This window comes from Poecilia reticulata, linkage group LG11, assembly GCF_000633615.1.
Source record: "Poecilia reticulata strain Guanapo linkage group LG11, Guppy_female_1.0+MT, whole genome shotgun sequence".
NCBI classification, from domain to species: domain Eukaryota; kingdom Metazoa; phylum Chordata; class Actinopteri; order Cyprinodontiformes; family Poeciliidae; genus Poecilia; species Poecilia reticulata.
Genome location: NC_024341.1, coordinates 249,715 through 270,759, shown reverse-complemented (window position 1 = coordinate 270,759; position 21,045 = coordinate 249,715). Strand labels below are relative to the sequence as shown.

The 21,045-nt window shown below is 39.7% G+C and overlaps 1 protein-coding gene across 5 annotated transcripts in view; it reads right to left on the bottom strand.

Moving 5' to 3' along the window:
* Positions 1–2,956: 2,956 nt before the first annotated feature.
* Positions 2,957–21,045, bottom strand: part of LOC103471921 (death-associated protein kinase 2) — a 34,896-nt gene continuing 16,807 nt past the window's right edge. The window contains exons 10-16 of one of the 5 annotated variants that reach the window (XR_001777080.1): positions 20,872–20,917; positions 20,680–20,769; positions 19,468–19,554; positions 9,674–9,751; positions 8,775–9,463; positions 8,599–8,703; positions 2,957–8,506 (exon numbers count right to left, since the gene is read on the bottom strand). Coding sequence is in view for 1 of the 5 variants with exons in the window: in XM_008421197.2 (XP_008419419.1) it covers positions 18,260–18,340; positions 19,468–19,554; positions 20,680–20,769; positions 20,872–20,917 (304 nt within the window). In the remaining 4 variants the exon portion in view is untranslated. Of the gene's footprint in view, positions 8,520–8,598; positions 8,704–8,774; positions 9,752–17,800; positions 18,341–19,467; positions 19,555–20,679; positions 20,770–20,871; positions 20,918–21,045 lie in introns of those variants that run through there. The other 4 variants (XR_001777081.1, XR_001777079.1, XR_001777082.1 and 1 more) reach the window with 4 other exon arrangements.

Here is a 21,045-nt window from a genome sequence, read left to right as displayed (position 1 = left end):
TGAAGGGTTGTAAATAAACAAGCATGTAAAATACTATTTCTTGCAGTGCAGGAACATAAACATAAACACTGCGAACCAAAACTCTGCAGTCACGTTTTCAAATATATTAAAGCAGCACAACAAAAAATTTTGCTGCACAAACGTAGCTGTTGATTAACAACAAATTTGTCTGTGTGGCTGGTTGACCTTTCATGACCTCTGTAAACAATATCTTAAACTGATAGAACGAACAAAAAGTTTTCCTCCACAAATGTTTGACTCCAATTTTGTTAGATTTGAAGAAGGTGGGGAGACGAACTGCACTCAGGTGTTTCTGTGGCAGTGATTGGGATGGACAGCTGGTAAAAAAAACTATCTTCACAACTTGAGTTCAGACTCATCAAGCAGAAGCTGCAGGTCCAGACTCAGAAAGAGAGCCTAGAACTAGTGGTGGGCAAATGAAGCCTCATGAAGCAACAAAGCTTTCCAGCCCTTTGCTTTGCAAAAAGGTTCATTACTCGATGCTTCATTCATGACTCATTAGTGACATCTGCTGGTGAAACTGTAACAGCCTTGTCACTCAGTTGGATCATGCTTCCAAAAACTACTAAATGCAATATTGTCACAAGTTTGGAATACTGTTAAAAAATGTCTGGGAATTCAAAAGAGTATTTTTTCCCAATAATAAAAGATAATGGAAATATAATAAATGATAATAAAGATGAGTTATTAGCGAAAGTATTTGCAAAATACATAGTACAGAGAATCTAAATAAAGAAAAAATAGGACATGAAACTGCAGCAAAATATTGGATTATTTCATAATGATGAGGAATATGATGATTTTATTAATATGAAATTTTCCTTGTTAGAATTAAATAAAGCTCTGAGGTTCTAGTAAATCAACTCCTGGTAATGATCAAGTTACTTATTGCATGCTAAATAATCTTAGTGATGTGAGTAAAGAAATATTGGAATTGTATAATAAAATTTTGGGAGGAATGGATATTCCCTGATAAATGGAAAGAAGCCATTATTATTCCTATTTATAAACCTGGTAAAGATCCACATTCAGCTGAAAGTTACAGACCAATAGCTCTAACATCAAATTAGGTAGAATTATGGAAAAAATGGTAAATAACAGATTAATTTATTTTTTAGAATCTAAGGAGAAGGTCAATTTGGATTTAGAAAAGGCAGAAGTACAATCGATCCAGCATTATGTCTGGAACATGAAATTAGACGGGCCCAGATTAATAGAGAGTGTGATAGCCGTCTTCTTGGATGTGGAAAAGGCTGATGACATGTTGTGGAAAGAAGGGCTGCTGATTAAATTAAAACAAATGGGTATAAGGGGTAAAATATATAGGTGGATTAAAAATTTCGGTAACACTTTATTTGAAGGGGGGTGAATAAGACTGTCATGACACTCATAAACATGACATAACACCTATTATGAACATCAATAAGTCTTCGTGAATATTTATGACTGTTGTCAAAGAGTCATTCGGTAAATCATGACACTTTTAATACAAAGTTGGCATTATTGAAAATGTCTTTGTTATGACAACTTGACATTAACCAAGAAATCATGATCTGACATAAATTTGTCATAATACTAGTCATAATTATTTAATTATTACACTAGCAAAAGATTTAACAAAGCAATGATTAATATTTCCACTCCCTGAAATAAAGCAAGACAAGTAGGACAAGAAATAGATTTCATTAAGCTTTATTACACTGTCAAATGATTTAATAACAGACTCATTAACATTTTTTTTACATCAACTAAAGTGGAACAAATAGCACCAGTTATGAATATGTTATTTTTTGTTATTACAGTGTCATTAAGTAAAGTGAAACAAGTAACAACAGTTATGAATATGTCATTACAGTGTCATTAATATTAACTCTTACCTCAAGTAAATTGAAACAAGTAGCAACAATTATAAAAATTTAGAAATGGGGTCCAACCGACCCCACACAAGTAAAACTTGTATCATTTGCCACAGTCCTCTACGTTTGCCTCAGTCTTCGCACGCACAAGGGCTAAAACAGCCTTAAATAATGTTTCAATTGCAAAGTTCATAAGTGCTTTGTAGACATCTTGCTGTAAAACTTTAGGATTGATTAAATTAAGACTAAACACCATGGCAAAGCTATATAATATTACTACATAAAGCACTTTTTTAAAGTTTAATTGGTAATACTTTTATGAAAATTTATGTCACATCATGGTGTCTTGGTTACTGACAAGTTGTCATAACAAAGACATTTTGTCTAGATTAATGTCAAGTTGTCATAACAAAGACATTTTCAATAATGTCAACTTGTATTAAAAGTGTCATGATTTACCAAATGACACTTTATGACAACAGTCATAAATATTCATGAAGACTTATTGATGTTCATGACAGGTGTTGTGTCATGTTTATGACAGTCAGTCTTATTCACCCCCCTTCAAATAAAGTGTTACCAAAATTTCTTAACTGAAAGAAATATTAGAGTAAAACTAGGTGGGGAAATAGTATTATAAGTCCTATGCTATTTATTATAATGATTAATGATATTTTTAGTAGTATAGATCAATCTTTTGGTGTTTCACTATTTGCAGATGATGGCATTATTTGGAAGAGGGGAAAAAACACAATTTTTAAACAGGAAACTACAAGAAGCCTTAAATAGGGTAAAAGCTTGGGCTTTAGAATGGAGATTTAGATTCTCAACATCCAAATCTAAATTTGTTGCTTTTACAAATAGGAAGTTTAATATTAATGTGAATCTTAAATTGTATGGGAAAGCTATAGAAAGGGAAGATCAAATAAAATATTTGGGTATGTGGTTTGATAAAAAACTCGCAATGAAAATACATATAGGTAAAATAGTGGAAAAAAGAAAAAAAAATTATATGAGGTGTTTGAGAAGCAGAGAATGGGGAGCAGACAGGAAAGCATTAAAGACCGCTTACATCGGACTAATTCGATCAATCTTTGACTGGTTGTATTTTATATAATTCAGCTTCAAGTAGTTTATTGGCAAAGATAGATAAAATACAATATCAGGTATTAAGACTTTGCTGCGGAGCGATGGAATCAACTCCAGTTTCAGCTCTACAGGTTGAGATGGGTGAGATGCCACTGAAGCTCAGGAGGCTGTAAAAAGTACTGGTTTGCAGATAAGCCACAGTGGATCCACATGCTGCCAGGTCRACTCAAGAACATCTTTCCTGCCTATTTGACATACAAGAAAGACATATGTGATGGACGAGCTGCGGCGCTCAGGGAGGTCTCCAAATGATATGGCCAATCAGTTGAATGAAGCCCTTCATTTGAAGTATGAGCGTGCTCACTTGTCTTACCTGTCCTTTCAAAAATGTGTTGGATGGAGAGATTGGACTCTATGGCCAGAAGACCATCACTGCTTCCCTGAGAACCACCAACACTGCTGATCCTTTTGGTGGATACGCTGATGCTGATGGCTGGTTTGGCATTACAGTCGAAGCTCATTATCTGATGGACTGCATCATAAAGGTGTACCGTAGACAGGAGGAGACCCTCAATCTGCTCCTTCAAGGCACGTTTGGGCAGGCTTTTAGAGCAGACCATACCTGGAAGGTGGCCCGAAAAGTTGTGCTGGCATCCGGCACAATGTCTTCCTATGCCGTTATGAACAAAAACTGGATGATCTTGTCCAGCGTGATGCTGCAGTCAGAAACGGACAAGTCCCTGGAGCCCATGTATGCAGGGTTGTCTAGTAGATACATTTCTGCAGGTCAGCCAAAAGCCACACATCAATGGGTCGACAGGTAAGAGAAGACAATTTTTTTAATTATTATTTTATTATTCATGCTTAAGGAAAACAGTTTGAAATATGCCTGACTTTGCTTACAAAAATGTTACATTTCTAAATTTATTTTTCTGTTTATGTTTCAGGGATTGTTATGCTTCATTCAGGATCCCAAACCCTGAACCACAGGAACACCTGCTGTGGGACTCCTGGAAGACAACAGATGCTGCAGTAGCTGAGGCAACTTCTGGAAGCCTCACCAACAGCTGTGCTTCTAGAAGGAAGTACAACAGTGAAATCAGCATCAAGCTGGACTTGTTTCACTGTATGTGGCGTTTCTCCAGAGAGTGCACTTCAGAACATCATCTGCTGTACAGCCCATTCTGCAAATTCCTGTCAGCAAACTTTCTGTGTTGTTGTCCTGCAGAGGCTGCGGCAGGCTTACGTTTTCTGTGGGATCGAGCCACCAAACCCAACAAAGCAGCACATTAGAGACCACTGCCAAAACAAGATCCCAGGTCCTGCAGAGTTGGTGGAGAGAGTGGAAAGCGTTCTGCAGATTGTACTCAGAACTTGATTCTGATGGGGTGCCACTCTTCAAACCCTCCATGCTGAAAGTGCGGAGAATTCAAAGGGTTTACATCCTCCGTGGCTGCTTGAGTGACCCAGAGGTTGGAGAAGGCGTCCTCAAAAGACACGGAGGAACCATACAGTTGAACCATGTTAAGGGGGAGAAAGCGGCAGTACCTGTGTGGATCCCTGTGAGGGGAACTTCTCAGCAGGAGGGCTTTCATTTCCACCAGGCCAGGTGGGACACTGGGACGCAGGTGTTCGCTGAGCTCTTCCAGGCACAGGGGACGATGGGAATTGCTCGGTGGAATTTTCAGCGCCTTGTGGACCTGAAACAGCCGGATTTGAAGCTCCCTGCAGTTTTTGATCCTGTTCTGGTCTCAGACCTGAACAGACTCGCTCAGGAAATTATAGGCCAAACTAAGTATCCATTTTTACACATTTCCAACAGTGATACAAGAGAAAGGTTTGGTCTGCAGTACCTGGAGCCAGGCTGTCGCCCTGTCCCCCTGAACTGAGACAAACATAAGTCCCAGAAAGAACCCCCCGGCTGAGAATGAAGATCCTCATTACAAGGAACCAAAAACTGAAATTTTCATTGATCCACTTGAAGAAGTGAGGGAGGAGCTCTTCGTTCAGGTGAGATTGATTCTTTCATTTTCAAATATTCCACAGCAATTAAATAAATCTTTTATGCAAATATTGACTAACAAAAAAATTAATTTCTTAGTTTTACTCTGCTTTTTTGTTTCAGGAGTGCACTGCTGCTGTGGCTACATTAGGCTCACAAGGTGGGGTCCAGCAAAGCCCCAAAAAGGTGTTTTTCATCACATTTTGTCACCACTTTAATAAAACTTTGTGGGGAAAATCCTGATATTTTTAAAATTCTGATTCTAATGGCTGCAGAAATGAATTGCCCACTGAGGACTAATAAAGTTTCTTTCTGAATCTAAACTTTAATTTCTCTCCCTCCATTACAGACACCAGTGACACCACTGCTTCCTGCTGCCTCTCCTCGAGCTGCCCGCAAAGGTCCCATCAAAGCGGGTGGTCTGATCTTTGTCCTGGACCACTCCCGGTGGACATAGCCCATGAGGGATAAGATTGGCCAGCTTCTACAAAAGCACCACGGGCAGAAAGACTGCCTCGTTAAGGTGGATGCTGAATATGCTGTTTGTGTTCAGGCTTCCCAGAAAGACCCAAACAGCTTTTTGCACCCGACAACCAAACACCATATTTCGCGTTACATGAAGCATCTAGCCAAGATGAAAAACACAAAATCATTTTTAAACATCAGCCCAGAGAAACTTCTAGAGACGCAACAGCTGTGGCATCATCTAACAGAAGGTAGTGAGACTGTTAGTTTTCCAGTAGTCACTATTCCACTTGCGAATATGAACCAGCCTACCATTAAGGCCCAGGATGCTCCACTAACAAAAGCACAAATTGAGCAAATGGTGAAGGAGATTGTGCAACAGCAGCAGAAATATCAGCAGCCCATGAAGAAGAGAACTAGGAACTGTCTAGCATGTGGCCAGCCAAAGTCCCGTTTTCAGGGTGACGGCTCCTCTGTTCATTTCTTCTATCAGTCTGCAGAGGTAAAGTATTTTTACTGCTCACAAAAGGTTTACCACACCTATGTGGCAAAGGGCCTGTCTGACCCTCGAATGTCATTTTCTGACTTTGCGGACACACCATTTTTTGCTTGAGAGCTGGAGGCTGCAAAGCAACGCTCAGCCAAAGTAAGACGGGTGATGGAGGAGCGGGGAAAAAGGAAGGCCAAGGAGGAGCAGCCTGCTGGGCGTCTGTGCAGGTTCTGCGACAGACCTCTCAAACAAGGCCCAAACAGTACCCATGTTCACACTGGGTTCCCTGGTGTGAATGAGAAGTACATTTACTGTCCTGCAAAAGTCCTGTCCTTGTACCAGTACCAGGGAATGAAAGGGGAAATGGCATGGGGGGAGTTTTGTCAATCCTCTTTTTATGAGGCTGAAAAGGAGAGGTGGGCTGCCGAAAAGGGCAAATAATTGCAGATAATTTTGCAAGTCCTATAGTTCGGTGTAAATAATGCCATTAATTTAAATGAACAATGTACAGTTTGATATGGGGATTTGTTACTGTTCCAAGTGGATTTTCATTTATTTCTACTTTTTACACTTGAAATATTCAAAGTTCTAAAATATTTGTAACACATTGTAAATATTTTTTCTTACTTATTCTAGATATAATATCTTCTTCCTTATTATTTCTATTACATTTCCTAAATTCCCCCAAATTTTTTGGGATACTATAATAAAACCTCGCCTTGTCTCCTCTATCCCACTGCTTTTGCCATTTCCCCTTGATATACTCTTTTATAATATTCTTTATCTCATTTTTACTTATCTTAATATTCAAATCAACAATATATTCTTTTTTGAAGAGCTCTTAGCAAAACTATCAGCCAACTCATTTCCTACCACACCAATGTGGGCTGGAATCCAAACTAGTTAAACATGAGAACCATGATTTTTAATCCTGAAAATTGAATTAATTATTTCCAATATAATATCTTGCCTTGATTCTGAATTTACCTCTTGAATATTAATTAATACGCTACTTGAATCTGAACAAATTAAAACCTCTCTTCTTTCCATTTCCTCAACCCATTCTAAAGCCATTAAAATTGCCATTAACTCACCTGTATACACTGTCAGTTTATCAGTTATTCTTTTATTTTTCATAAAATTTAAATCTGGAACTACAAATGATATACCTACTTGGTTGTTTAACATTTTAGAGGCATCTGTATATATTTGAATATATTCTGAATATTCTCTTTTTAGATAACTTTCCACTTCCTTTTTTTCTAATTGTCTCCCTTTTTCCAATAACTTTAAATCAACTTCAGCCTAACCAAAAATCCATGATGAACAGGAGTAACAACCACTGGACTAACTAGAAAATTATCTATCCCAATATCTTTTACTTTATTTAAAATTATGCACCCAAACTATTAATTTGCTTCTTTTCTTTTTCTTGACAAGGTTGTAGTGTAACATGCGGAGGATGAGCTTCACTATGTCCTTTAATATTTGCCCAGTAAGTCATGGCTAGTTGTTCGTAACGGCATAGGAAGACATTGTGCCGGATGCCAGCACAACTTTTCGGGCCACCTTCCAGGTATGGTCTGCTCTAAAAGCCTGCCCAAACGTGCCTTGAAGGAGCAGATTGAGGGTCTCCTCCTGTCTACGGTACACCTTTATGATGCAGTCCATCAGATAATGAGCTTCGACTGTAATGCCAAACCAGCCATCAGCATCAGCGTATCCACCAAAAGGATCAGCAGTGTTGGTGGTTCTCAGGGAAGCAGTGATGGTCTTCTGGCCATAGAGTCCAATCTCTCCATCCAACACATTTTTGAAAGAGGACAGGTAAGACAAGTGAGCACGCTCATACTTCAAATGAAGGGCTTCATTCAACTGATTGGCCATATCATTTGGAGACCTCCCTGAGCGCCGCAGCTCGTCCATCACATATGTCTTTCTTGTATGTCAAATAGGCAGGAAAGATGTTCTTGAGTYGACCTGGCAGCATGTGGATCCACTGTGGCTTATCTGCAAACCAGTACTTTTTACAGCCTCTGCAGCTGAGCCGTGAGGCCAGGATGTAATACTGGTTTGTAATACTGTAGTACTAATGACAATACGGGGCCGGCCAACTCCTGATGACACAACATGGGGGTTTGTACAGCTGTACAAACATGGAAGTGAGTAGTTGTTGCGCACTCTTTCCATTATGGCGTGCTCAGGTTTCCAGATAAAAAACGGATGGAGATGAAAATATTTAGGTGATGGGAGGTTTTGGATAGAATCAATGAGGAGGGTAACGCCACAAAGAAATCATGTTCATCAGATGTTTCACTGGTCGAGAGCCAGGCCACAGACCCAGGGATTCCATCTCTGTTTTCATCCAAATCCTTTGCTGGTGAGAGCAGTTCCATTGCTTCACATCCTGATCGTAGCTGGGGAGCGATGGAGCAGCTGGCTGGTCACCAAACACATCTGGAAGATCTCCTGCTGAGGTTGCACAGAATGATGAAGGTGGAGCAGGTGCAGTGGAGTGTGCCACCTCTGGCTGACCAGAAGCTGCAGGTGATGCAGAGGAACTTGAGGATGCTGCAGGTGTTCCTGTATAATATACCTATATTGCTTACCTAAGCATAATTTAAAAAATTTATCAGTGATGATTATATGTTTTATTCTTGAAATAATATACTCACTGAGACCCAAAACAGGCTCTGGTCTTAAGGGTGATGTGGTTTTGCTTAATTAAATTTTGAGAGCAAGCAACTGTGGAGGTACTGGTACAGGACGATTTGAAGAAACTGTGGGAAACAAATCTGAAACTTAGTATTCTGTAAACACATCAAATGCACGCAGGTGTGCATTTATCCACCTGATGTAGGAGTGACAGGGGTGCTGCAATCACCAGCTTGGTCTGGTTTCAAGACTGCTGCCGTTGCTTTGAAGTTTCCTGAAGCAGAAAAATATATTTTTACCACCATTACCCACATATGTTTTCTTGACACTGCGACAGACTGGCAACCTGTCCAGGGTGTACCCAGCCTCTCGTCCAGTACGCTAGCTGGAAATGGGCACCAGCAACCCTCCCGACCCCATTAAGGGACAAGGGTGTAAGAAAATGGATGGATGGATGGATGGATGGATGTCTTCTTGACAAAATACATATAAGGACAATGGAGGTAATCAAAAAACATGTGAGTGTGATATGATAAAGGATTTGTAATTCTTTAGCTTATTTAATTATATGGTGGGTCACCATCTCATTTGAATGAATGATGATAAATTATTACTATCACATTTATTTTTCTTTTACTCAAAAATCAATTTCATATTACACCCTCAGCGTGTAATAGAACATGAACATGCTTAAACTCTGTACTTACCCTCAGCAACGCAAAATAAAAGCCTTCAAAGAACACAATGAACATATACATTAAATCAAGCCTGAACGTGACCAACCAAGGAACAAGAATGACGGACAATAAAAAGATCAATTCATGTCAGAATAATCTCCATGGTTGGAAGGAAGGAAACATTTGGCCATAGATACTCCATCTGAAACTGAAAGCACAGTAAAGACCGTGACATTAACAAATCAGTGATGACTTTAATACCATTATTTTGCTGTAACAGAAACATTTAAGTATTTTAAAACTGAGCCCTTTGTGATACTAACAGAGAATTGAGTTTAGACAAAAAAATGCACAACGGTCTGTGTTGTTGAAATAAAGTTTAACCTTGTGTGTCTAAATGAAAACATCTGATGCTCACCTAGTTGGCGACCCTGTTGATGTGGACCAGCTGGTGGACAGGCAGCCATTTTCTGCTCAGTTTTCTTCTCTGAGCCTGCTGCAATGACAACAATACAAAAACAGACTTGAATGAAGTGTGTACAGTTTCAGTCAAAACTATGGATATATGAACATATTTGTTATTCGTTCTACTGGGAAACATTTGTATAAACACACTCTTTGCATGTGTTATTGTTACCATTGAGGGAAGAAGTTTGGATGGAGACAGTGTAAGCATAATTCTTTCCAGTTCTTCATCAGCTTCCATCTCTTAAAAAACAAAAAAAAAGTTTCTCAAATGTTCATATTTTGTCACAATTTCTGAAAGATACAACCTCGCACAGACAACAAACCTGAAGGATAAGAAGAAATTGAAGGGAGAGATTGCTCTGAAGCACTCTGGGATGTTCTCTGTTGAAGGTACTGCTGCAGCTTATACATCTTGCTTCCTGGAACACAATTTCTTTGTAGGATGAAGGTGGCATATCCGTCTGCCTGGTTCTCCCAGATCTCCCTCCAGGTCTTCTTTGAATGAACTCCGAAGCCAACTAGGTTTTCATCAATCTCCACAACAGCTTCCGGTTCAGAAGACTTTTTAGAGAGGTATTCAAGAAGCTTGACTATCTGAAAAGCTTCTGCAGTACTCCAGAAAAGACAGAAGGTTTTCTTTTTTGGGACCCTCTGGATTGAACTGTCCATCTCTCTCCTCTTCCTCAACTTGGTGGATCAAATACACAACATACCCGATGTCATTTTCAAGAATCCAGCGGAAGGAATTCCCCTTATACTTCCCAAACTGGACCAAATACTCCCCCAGCAATTCCTGCCTATCGGAGACATTGCCACCTCTCAAGAAAACAATGGAGCGAGCGTTCTCTTTAACCTTGTCTTCTCTGAGAGGAGGTGACCTGTCTTGGAGATTTGGGTTGTTCTTGATTTTTTTAGCTGCGTCTGATGGATCTTGCCTCAGATACCCATGAGGCCCTCTCCTGAAGTTAACTTCTACCTTTCCGGGAAACACAAGTTTTCCATCAGACAAGAGCCATCAGACAATAATGACACCACACCATAATGTATGGTGGATCCCACCATAATGTGTTGATCGACCACGTAATGTAAATAATTTACTAGTAATACTAGTTTTATTCATCCATTGGCACAGTTAATTTTGGTATTCTGTAAACATATGAAAAGCACGAAGGTGTTCATTTATCTACCAGATGTAGGAGCGGCAGGCGTCCTCCTACATCACAGGGTGCAGGAGCCCTGTGACCCCTGTGACAGGGTTCACAGGGGTCACAGGGCTCCTGCACCCTGTGATGACAATGCCAGTGAATGAACTTTATGCCTTATTATAAAACAATAAACACTTGCTAGGGATATTGTGATGGACGGTCAGTAAACAACTTCTCTATTCATCCGATGTAGAAGTGTACTTTGAAAGCAATCCTTTTCAAACAAAATTGCTTATGATTTTAAATAAATTAACTAATAGATAAATAGCAGTAAAATACAGAGGTTTCTTTAGCTAAAGCTTGATAGATTTTTAAAAACTTTTAACATTTTACCTTGGTTACGATGGGATTTTAATAAGCTAAAGTTGCTAACTCTTTCCAAAACTTCGGAAGTTTAAATAATTAATAATCCAAATTATATATAACTTTAACATTCTGCTGAAAATGATCACTTACGTTATTTGGAGAAGGATGGATACTTCAGATACGATTGTGAAGGAAAGTCGATCGGCGATTAAAGTGTCTTGGGGATTTTCCCGACGCTACTACAGTCGCTTCAACACAGCCCGCCAATCAAAACAGACTTAAAGTTCTTCCTTATTGTAATCACAGAGAGCGAAGACGTGGACCCAGCGCCCCCAAAATCCCGCTGGTGGTTAAACAGTGCATTACATCCGTAGTGTTAATTAACTACCATAGAGAATAAATAGGAAAAGTTAAGAGAGTTAAGCTTAACTATTTTCGCTCCGGGCACGGGTGGCAACCCTAACTGTAGCGTCTATTCTATGCGCCTTATAATGCGGAGCGCCTTATATATGAAAAAAGTTTTAAAATAGGTCATTCATTGAAGGTGCGCCTTATAATCCGGTGCGCCTTATAGTGCGGAAAATACGGTATATACATACATACATACATACATATAAACATGTATTCAGTATATATTATTCAGTATAAATCATTATTTATTTGTGTCATTATTAATCATTATTTATTTGTGTTTGTATAGTTATATAAATATGTATTGTATAGGTGTGCCAATCGATCGGCCACCAATCATAATCGGCCGATTTCCGTGAAAAAGTGTATGATCGGTGATCGCCGATCATTGTCTCTTGTTACCGATCACACAAACCGATCACCTGCATCTCATTTCTCAGCCTGCCTGTGCAGCTGGTCTCCTCTTTCCTTCACACTGCGCAAACAGCAGCAACAAATCCTAAGCGATGTGTAATGCACTGAGTGAATGGGGAAGTTTGCGTGTTGCGGCGGAAAATTGAAGCAGGTGAAAATGCATCAACACAACGAAKCTAATATGTCATAAAAACAATGCCATACTTGACGGAGTTTGGCTACATCGAGGCTCACTGCAGTAAAAAAAACATATGGAGGATCAGATAGCAGGTAAAGCAGCGCACAGCTACAAACACTCACCCGGATTAGCATGACGGTCAGAAAGCTAAACAAATAGCCCGCAAAATTATTTACGTCTTCGAGATGCGATGTGGTTCTGTTCTCGCTGTTGAACCGCCGCTACGCGCTACAGACGGAGCGCCGCTTCTGCTCCACCTACCTGGTAGTGACTCTCACACCGGTTCGGTGCTTAAAACTTTAAAAAATTAACTTAAAAAAAATAATTTTACATACGTATTAAAACTTTTGCTGTCCTAACATGAGACAGATAATCTCTAAAAAAAGAATCGATCTCCTCCCTGTAGTGCATAATTACTCCACTCAGTCAGAAACAGCCACTCAGAACTAGCAGTAATCAGCTAGCCACCATGCTATCAGGAAGTTTTCATTCAGTAACTCTGGATTGTTTATTGTAATGGATCCTGTATTCTGTAATGGATACTGGATCCTGTAATGGATCCTGTATTTGCCTTTGAATGTTAAGTTTTATACTTGAATTTTTTTGGCAATGTTGAGAGGTTTTATTTTGGCTCTTTGCATTATTTAGCCTCTTCAGAACCTTCATATGTTATCAGTCTGTCAAAGGTAGTATTATCATGTAGTGGTATAGAAATCAGTCAGGTGAGAAGTTCCGGTTGTTAAGGTGGGCGTGGTATATAAGGAGCTGCGGCGTTCATTCGGGATGTGTCGTCTTTGTTCTCCCACTGTGTGGTTGGCCCATCACTACCTAGAACAATGCACACCGGGTAAGGGCGGGAGCATTGGATGGGTTGGAATGAATAAACAGATTGAATGTAGTTTTCTTTTTTTAAGTTGCATTTAACTAAGTTTTGACTCTTTGAGGTGCCATTTCTTCAAGAATCCTTCCGCTGGATTCTTGAAGTTTTATTTTGCTCTTTAAGAGGATTGTGTTTTGCAAATAAGTTGGCACAATGTTTGCATAAATACAGACATGTTTACTTTGTGTTTGTTGCTATTTTATCCGATTTATATAAACTGCTTACTGCTCACATCTTGTGTCCAGAAACACGAGATGTGAAGCAGTTTGGGGCAGTGTAACCCCCAGTGGTTGGGCTGGGGTCTGCTGCTGTTTGCTTCATTAATCCTTGATCTGGAGGGATTGCTGCAAAGTCAATATGTTTGTTTATTAGCATCCCAATTGGCATCAGCAGCATGCTGCATCAACTATTCTTCCTGGGGTCAGTTGAATTATAAAGATTATATTTTCCAAAAATCATAGTACAGATGATTACACATCTTCGCTCTTCCCAGAAGCTGTTCTGCTTCCCCCTCCTGAGACGCTGGATGGCAAACCACGCTGTAATTGAACCCACAACGTCCTAATTACAGTATGACTGCTCCCCCTGCCCATGTTGATGTGGGAGCATGACTGTTGAGGGATTTCACTGAAAAATGTAAATTGTCTAACATGTTGGGGCCTGAGCAACGCCTCCAGGTTCACCTGGTCCTCCTGCCTCTACAGGACACAAACATTCATGTCGGCACATGCTGAATGCAAACAGGCACACGCTGCTGTATACTGAAAAGCTTGCAGTAGGGGAATATAATTTGAACGTTTTATTCTTGATGCTCTTGACAAGCAGAGAGCTGTGCGTTTGATTTCAGTTTCCTCTGCTGCCATATAATGTGGTGTTGGGCAAGGCATTTAAATAAGAAATGCAAGTAAAAGTATGTGAATAAGTTTGTTCACAAAATAAGTCAATAAAAACAAGCAGTGCCATCATCCTCCAGCTACTTCCTGTTTGTCATTTCCAACAAAGTAGTAACATCCTATTGTTGATCATGTGACTCGTGTGATGCGAAAAAAGTGTTTTTATTGCAGTTTTGCTCATTTTTATACGGCAAAAAAACCCGCCTCATCTCATCACCAAAACTTATCAAAAACAAGTTAATTAAAAACTAGCGTGTCTCAATTAAGCAAATTTATGTTCGTAATTCCAATTATATAATAGATAGAAATGAAGCTGCTGTTTCAAGTTAAATCAGACTAAACTTTTCTTTTTTGTAAAAAAAAAAAAAAAAAAAAAAAAAACGAAAAATTTCTATTTGCCAAAATAAAAGTAATTTCTTTTTAAAGGTGAGACGGACTCGCGTGAACTCAGAGGTGAGGTTTGCACTGCAAAAATACAAAATCTTACCAAGTATTCTAGTTTCTAGTGTCAATATCTTAGTACACTTGAAAAAGAGACAAAACAAACTTACAAGTAACTTTTCAACCAGAAATAAGAGCTTGTTTTAAGACAATAATTCCTTAATATTGATGAAAAAGTTCTAGTTCTAATTGTAGATTATTTTACTTATAAAATGGTAAGTTAATAAGTTATTTTCCCAATGGACAACACCAAGCATATTGGACTGTCGAAGAAGAGCCAAAAGTCAAAGCGGACTGTTTGGCAGTGGATCGATGAAATAATCACAACATGAAATTAGAGAGCAGCCACTTCACGTCTAAACATTAAACCTATTTGAACATCTGAATGAAGAATGAACTGATTACAGTTATTGATGGAGGAGTGTTAGCGTTTAGCTTGTTAGCATCGGGACCCATCCATCCATTTTCTTCCGCTTCATCCGGGGTCGGGTCGAGGGGGTAGCAGCTTCAGAAGACCCAGACTTCCCTCTCCCCAGCTCCTCCGGGGGAACCCAAAGGCGTTCCCAGGCCAGCTGAGAAACATAATCCCTCCAGCGTGTCCTGGGTCTTCCCCGGGACCTCAACCCGGTGGGACGTACCTGGAACACCTCACCAGGGAGGCATCCAGGAGGCATCCTGACCAGATGCCCAAGCCACCTCAACTGGAGTCCTCTTGACAAGAAGGAGCAGTGGCTCTGCTCTAATTCCTCCCAGATGTCCGAGCTTCTCACCCTATCTCTAAGGGAGAGCACAGCGACCCTGCGGAGAAAACGTATTTCGGCCGCTTGTATCCGTGATCTCGTTCTTTCGGTCGTGACCATAGATGAGGGTGGGAACATAAATCGACCGGTAAATCGAGAGCTTCACTTTTTGACTCAGCTCTCTCTTCACCACGACGGACCGGTACAGCGCCCACTTCACGGCAGACGATGCGCTGATCCGCCTGTCCATCTCCCGCTCCCTTCTTCCCTCATTCGTGATTCGTGATTCGAAAGATACTTAAACTCCTCCACTTGGGGCAGGACACCCCCTGACCCGGAGAAGGCACCCTTTTCCGGCATCAGGACATGTTTTATTTTTTTCTCATTAGCTCCATTACAAATGTGTTTAATATTCCACTACTGCTGAAAAAACACAATTGTGGTGTTTTCATTAATCACAAGTTGCCTACTGATTGCTGTATGAACGTGTGATTGGGTGAATGTTGCTTACTGTCCTTTGAGTGGTCAGTAAGACTGGAAGTAAGTAAGACTTGGAGAGACGACGACAACTTGTTCCATCCTTTGAAGCATTTTCTTTTACAGTTTGTTGAAGTATTCTTTTGTTTCGTTTGAGTGCTGTTATTTCTTTTGCGTGTATGTTCTTTTTTTCTTGCTTTATTTTGTTGCATTTGCATGGTTTGCTTGTTTTTTTTTTTTTGGGAACAACCCCATCTTGTTTGTCCCTTTTTCTTTGGTTCCGGCGACCAAGTAGTGAGCCCGATGCCTCGGATTTTAAAAGTGTTTTAAAAGAATTTTTAGATAATTGTTTAATAAAGTATTGTACACTGTTAAATCTGTGTTCTGGTGTGTCTTTTTTAGAAATATCTCCACCTGCTGGTCACAAGTGCTTGAATGTGGTGGCGCATGTCACCAAAGTGTTGGATCTGCTCTTTGGGTTGTGGAATGTTGTAAAGTGTGTCCTTTGAAGAACGCCGTACTTGGCGTTCGTTACTGTGTGCTGGTGGTACAACGGTCAGTATTTGCTCTGAATTCTAAAGGCGAAGCCGCTGCGCTGTCGGGTGGTCAGAATAAACTGTCCCAACGACGATTTCAACCGCCGAGTGTGTCAGATTCCTGTCTCATTTCCTTCCGACAAAAACCCTTAAGAACACACAACGCAGAGTCCAGGGAACAGCGAGAACTCATCTCACACGGACAAGGTTACATAACCACATGCAAATTGAGTTCAGTGTCAGTTTGACCTGTTTGTTTCTACTCATTAAAATAATTTACACAGTAATCAGATTTTCTATCAAACTTACATGTTGGTGGTCAGTGCTATGTCAGTGCTATGTTGGTGGTCAGAATCTCCAGTTACTGTCTGTGTTGACAGGATGCAGTATTTCTGTGAAAATATTTCTCTGTTGCATTCATCTGCTGCTTTGGCAGCTCAACCATTTCTTTCTCTTGAATTTTTTTCCATTTTCCGTCCTTTTGGGAAATTGAGGCAGACGATGCGCAGACGAAAAGGAGGAAATCACAACGTTTGGCTGTTGATGTTCCCCCTGCACCCATGATCTTAAGGATCATTTCTGACTTGATATGGCTTGTTGGCCTCAGTGAAAATCACTTTATGAATATAATAGTGCAAACTAGAGGTGTGCCGATCGATCGGCCACCGATCATAATCGGCCAATTTCCGTGAAAAAGTGTATGATCGGTGATCACGGTCTCTTGTTGCCGATCACTTGCATCTCATTTCGCAGCCTGCCTGTGCAGCTGGCGCAAACGCGCAGCGACAAATCCTAAGCGATGTGGTGTGGAACTATAACGCACTGGATGAGGACGTTTGCTTGTTGCAGTGGAAAATTGAAGCACGTGGGGTGAAGCATGTAAAAATGCATCTACACAACGAATCTAATATGGCATAAAAACAAAGCCATACTTGACGGGGTTTGGCTGCATCGAGGAATAAAAATGACATATGAAGCGATAGATAACAGGTAAAGCAGCGCACAGCTACAAACACTCACCCGGATTAGCATGACGGTCAAAAAGCTAAACACATAACCAGGGGTGAAAGTAGTTTTAAATTCTTGGGGGTACTATGACAAAAAGTTTCTGTGCTGATTAATTTTTTTGCGAAGCGATTAAAAATGGTTAGCTCTTGAATTGCTACAAAATAAAGCTGTATTTCCCTCATTCCACTGGCTGCAATGTTGACACCTTGAGACCTAAATTCTGAACATCATGAATTTAGTGCATCCCAGTTTTCCATGTCTGGCATATAACGATTAATCTTGATAAACGAATCAGTCACTGCTGATTAGTGGGTGCACTCGCGGCTGCACAGTTGATTTTTTACAGCAGACAGCCGCTCCCCTCTCTTGCAGGTACTGCATACCCCTGCTAAATCTTTTAGGGGTACGCAGTACCCTGCCGTACCCCCTTACTTTCACCCCTGCTCATGGGTGATCGGAATCGGCAGGAAAAAAACCTGATCGGCACATCTCTAGTGCAAACACATTCATACAAGATGAAACCGTTCTTACACAAGTAATAAAAAAATCAGTAATTCAGGCATTTTAAGGAATTCCTGGACTCATGAGTAAACCATGAACTTAATTGTTTTTAATGAACAACACACAGACAAGCAGATATTGATGGTGCTGTACTGGCAGGTGGAAATGGAGATCCAGATCACATTGTGTTAAAGGTTGGGTACAACATTAAACTTGCTCTGCTTGCCTCCCACTTACACAGACAAAGAAACACCAAACATTAACAACGTTAAATCTTTCACAAACAATAGTACAAAATGGGTTTGAGCTTCATTGAAGATTTTTTAAAGATTTTTAAGGCACGTTATATTGACACATATCTTACAAATCCACCAAAATGCGTTAAAACAAATACAAAAAAGTGTTTCAGAAACAAAAAGGCTCCGACTTGGACACCATTAGAACCAGTGAGTCCAGTTCGTTTGGGAGGCCCAATGTACTTGATCAGAGCAACAAAGTGTTTGACCTCAGGAATCCTTTAGAGCAACAGGGACTGTCTGAACAGTTCTATGAACTGCTGCTGAGCCTGCGGCGCAGCAAAGAGGCAGGCTTGCTCTCTGTTTCCTCTGTGTCACTTTCACATTGTCTCTGCAGAAAAACAATAATTTTATAATATTGTTGGTAACACTGACAGAATATCCAGTTTACAAGCACGCATGAAAAGCTTTAGTCCAAAATGATCTCTTTTGTCAATTTTTTTAGATCACTACATTTTCTGGAATTTTTTGTTGAATGTTGGTTTCTGTCAACTAAAATGAACCCAAAGCCAGTGTAACCAAGCAAAAATCTAGACAAAACGCATAATGGTACAGCTAAAAATCTATATGTGACCAAAATGTAATCTAGCCCCAAGCAATACATGACCTTGACCTAGTGACCTAGTAAGGCAGCAGAACTGAGATAGCTCTAGTGCTGAGCTGATGTTAGTGTTTGTTCAGCTGACGAGGCTTTAATGTGTTTATTCCTAAACATTTCTAAGCTGACTTGTGTCACTAAAAGCCTGAAAGACCCATTCAGATTTTCTCTCTAAAATAATCTTCATTATGATGCTGAGGGAAGATGATTTTACACTACATAGGCCAGTCCATTGGCCACTCAAGTCACCCAGCCCAAATCATCGTAGCTCCACCTCAGGGCTTCACTTTGAGTCACACTCAATGTTTCTTGTCATCCAAACATGAGTCAAGAAAATATCAGAGCTTAAATCACAGCTGTCTGTGCGCTACATGGGAACATAATCACACTGTGAAAGTTCAAATTCTGGTTGAGTGAAAGGGATGTAACTGTAGTTTAATATAATGTCATTTAAGTTTTATATCATACATTTTCTGGATTTTTTAAGTTGAAGGTCAGTTCCTTTCAATTAAAATTAAACCAGTATAAATGAGAAAATCAGCGAAAGCATTGTATTGTAGTTTCTAATAAAATAAAAAGCTTTTTCTCTTTCTTTGACTGAATAATTTACAATACCAAGAGGGGATTAAATAATTATTTCCTCCAAAATTTTTGACACACCTTGAAATATAACAAAAATGTACTGTACTGTAATGTACTGTATAACAAAAACGAAAAGGGACAAGAAATGAAGTAACCTGTGACAACTTGCTAATGTCACATCACTGGAATTTGATCAGTTTATAGTTTAGAAATTGTCAACAAAGCTGTTATCAGACCGATCAGTGGAATCAAACTTTAGAATAGGTTTTAATTCTCACCTGCAGTGGATCTGGATTGGAGCTGCTCTTACACGGTAGCCTCAGACTGACAAGCCGGTTACACATCAACACCATGTTGTAGGACATCTGAAGAACGGATAGAACGTAGACTTAAAGTTTGTTTGAAAATCATGTACAGCATATTGTATAAGTTGCCTTATATTATATAAAGTATTCTTTTAAAAAAACTGTTTGGTTTGCAAATCAGAAACTTATTCAGCATTAGGTAGGTGGTCCTATTGCTTGATAATCAGTGGCAAGGTAATACTTTTAGTTATGCTATGCTTATTGCCCCAATACGCCTGAATTATGTGAAAACAGCAACTCTCTTTAATTAGGTTGAACAGTTTTACCCAGGATTGTGTGGTTTGCACACAATCCTATAAAAGTGAACCTATTATAAAAGGTTCACTTTTATATTAATAAAAGTGAACCTTTTATTATTATGCATGTTTTAATTTTGTTAGTCTGTCATTGTGCCATACACCTCCTATAGTTTGAATAGTGAGAGAATGTCTGAAGGAGAGAAGAATAATATCAACTGATACTGACTTCATTTCACTTTACTTGTGTTCCTTCATAAGTAGGACTTGGGTGGCATCCACTTTGGAGAACTGGAGAACTTAATACAAAAAAATGTCCACCAACCACTTAGCTCTTAGAAAGTAGCTGCACACCATCTGACAAAGTTGCAGATATGAGGTGAAATTAAGAAGTGCAAAAGACAATGCTGCTCAGATGTTTCCCACATGAAATTGTAAGGCAACACCGTTCAGCTGTCACCGTTTCACCGTTCTCCTGCTTACTGCCTGAAACTTTTGCTTAACTGAACACTGTATACCACACTGACCCATAACCACGCTGCAGAAATGTTCAGCCCAAAACTCAGCTTAGCCTCGGAAACAAACGGTGCCTTCCTTTAAATAAATACCCAGAAAACTGTCTTAGTTTTGCTTCCCTCGCATACTTTACAGAGTAGAAACTTTCAAAAAAATTCAGTGTTCATTGGGAGCGCTTCCAGTTTTGGTTCTGTGATTATTTCAAAAAGAGACTTGGTGATTAGCAGGTACTGTTTATCTGTCATACTGACTGTTAAAAAGGCTCAAGGAGCTACCCCTACTCATGATGTATTCGCTTTACTTTATTATAGAAAATATTTGGGGAAAAAAATCTTTAAAGATTTAACATTTCATCATAGCTCTTCCAACACACCTTCCATTTCCTTTTGGCGTTAAATTTCTTAAAGCTCCTCATATTGATTGAAGATCGGCTCCTTTTGTCCACCTGTATGCGAGTGATGGGCTAAAACAGATTAACAACAGATATGTCAATGACTGGGAGTTCCCAAAGTCCTTATTTTAATACAGTAAATATGCTATCTGAGAAAGAAAGAGTTGCGGCAACCTTTATCCATGGATGTACAAGACATTCTTCAGCTGTCATTCTTTCACTGCAACATACAATAACAGAAAATCATGATTAGACAGACAGACAGACAGACAGACAGACAGACAGACAGACAGACAGACAGACAGACAGACAGACAGACAGACAGACAGACAGACAGACAGACAGACA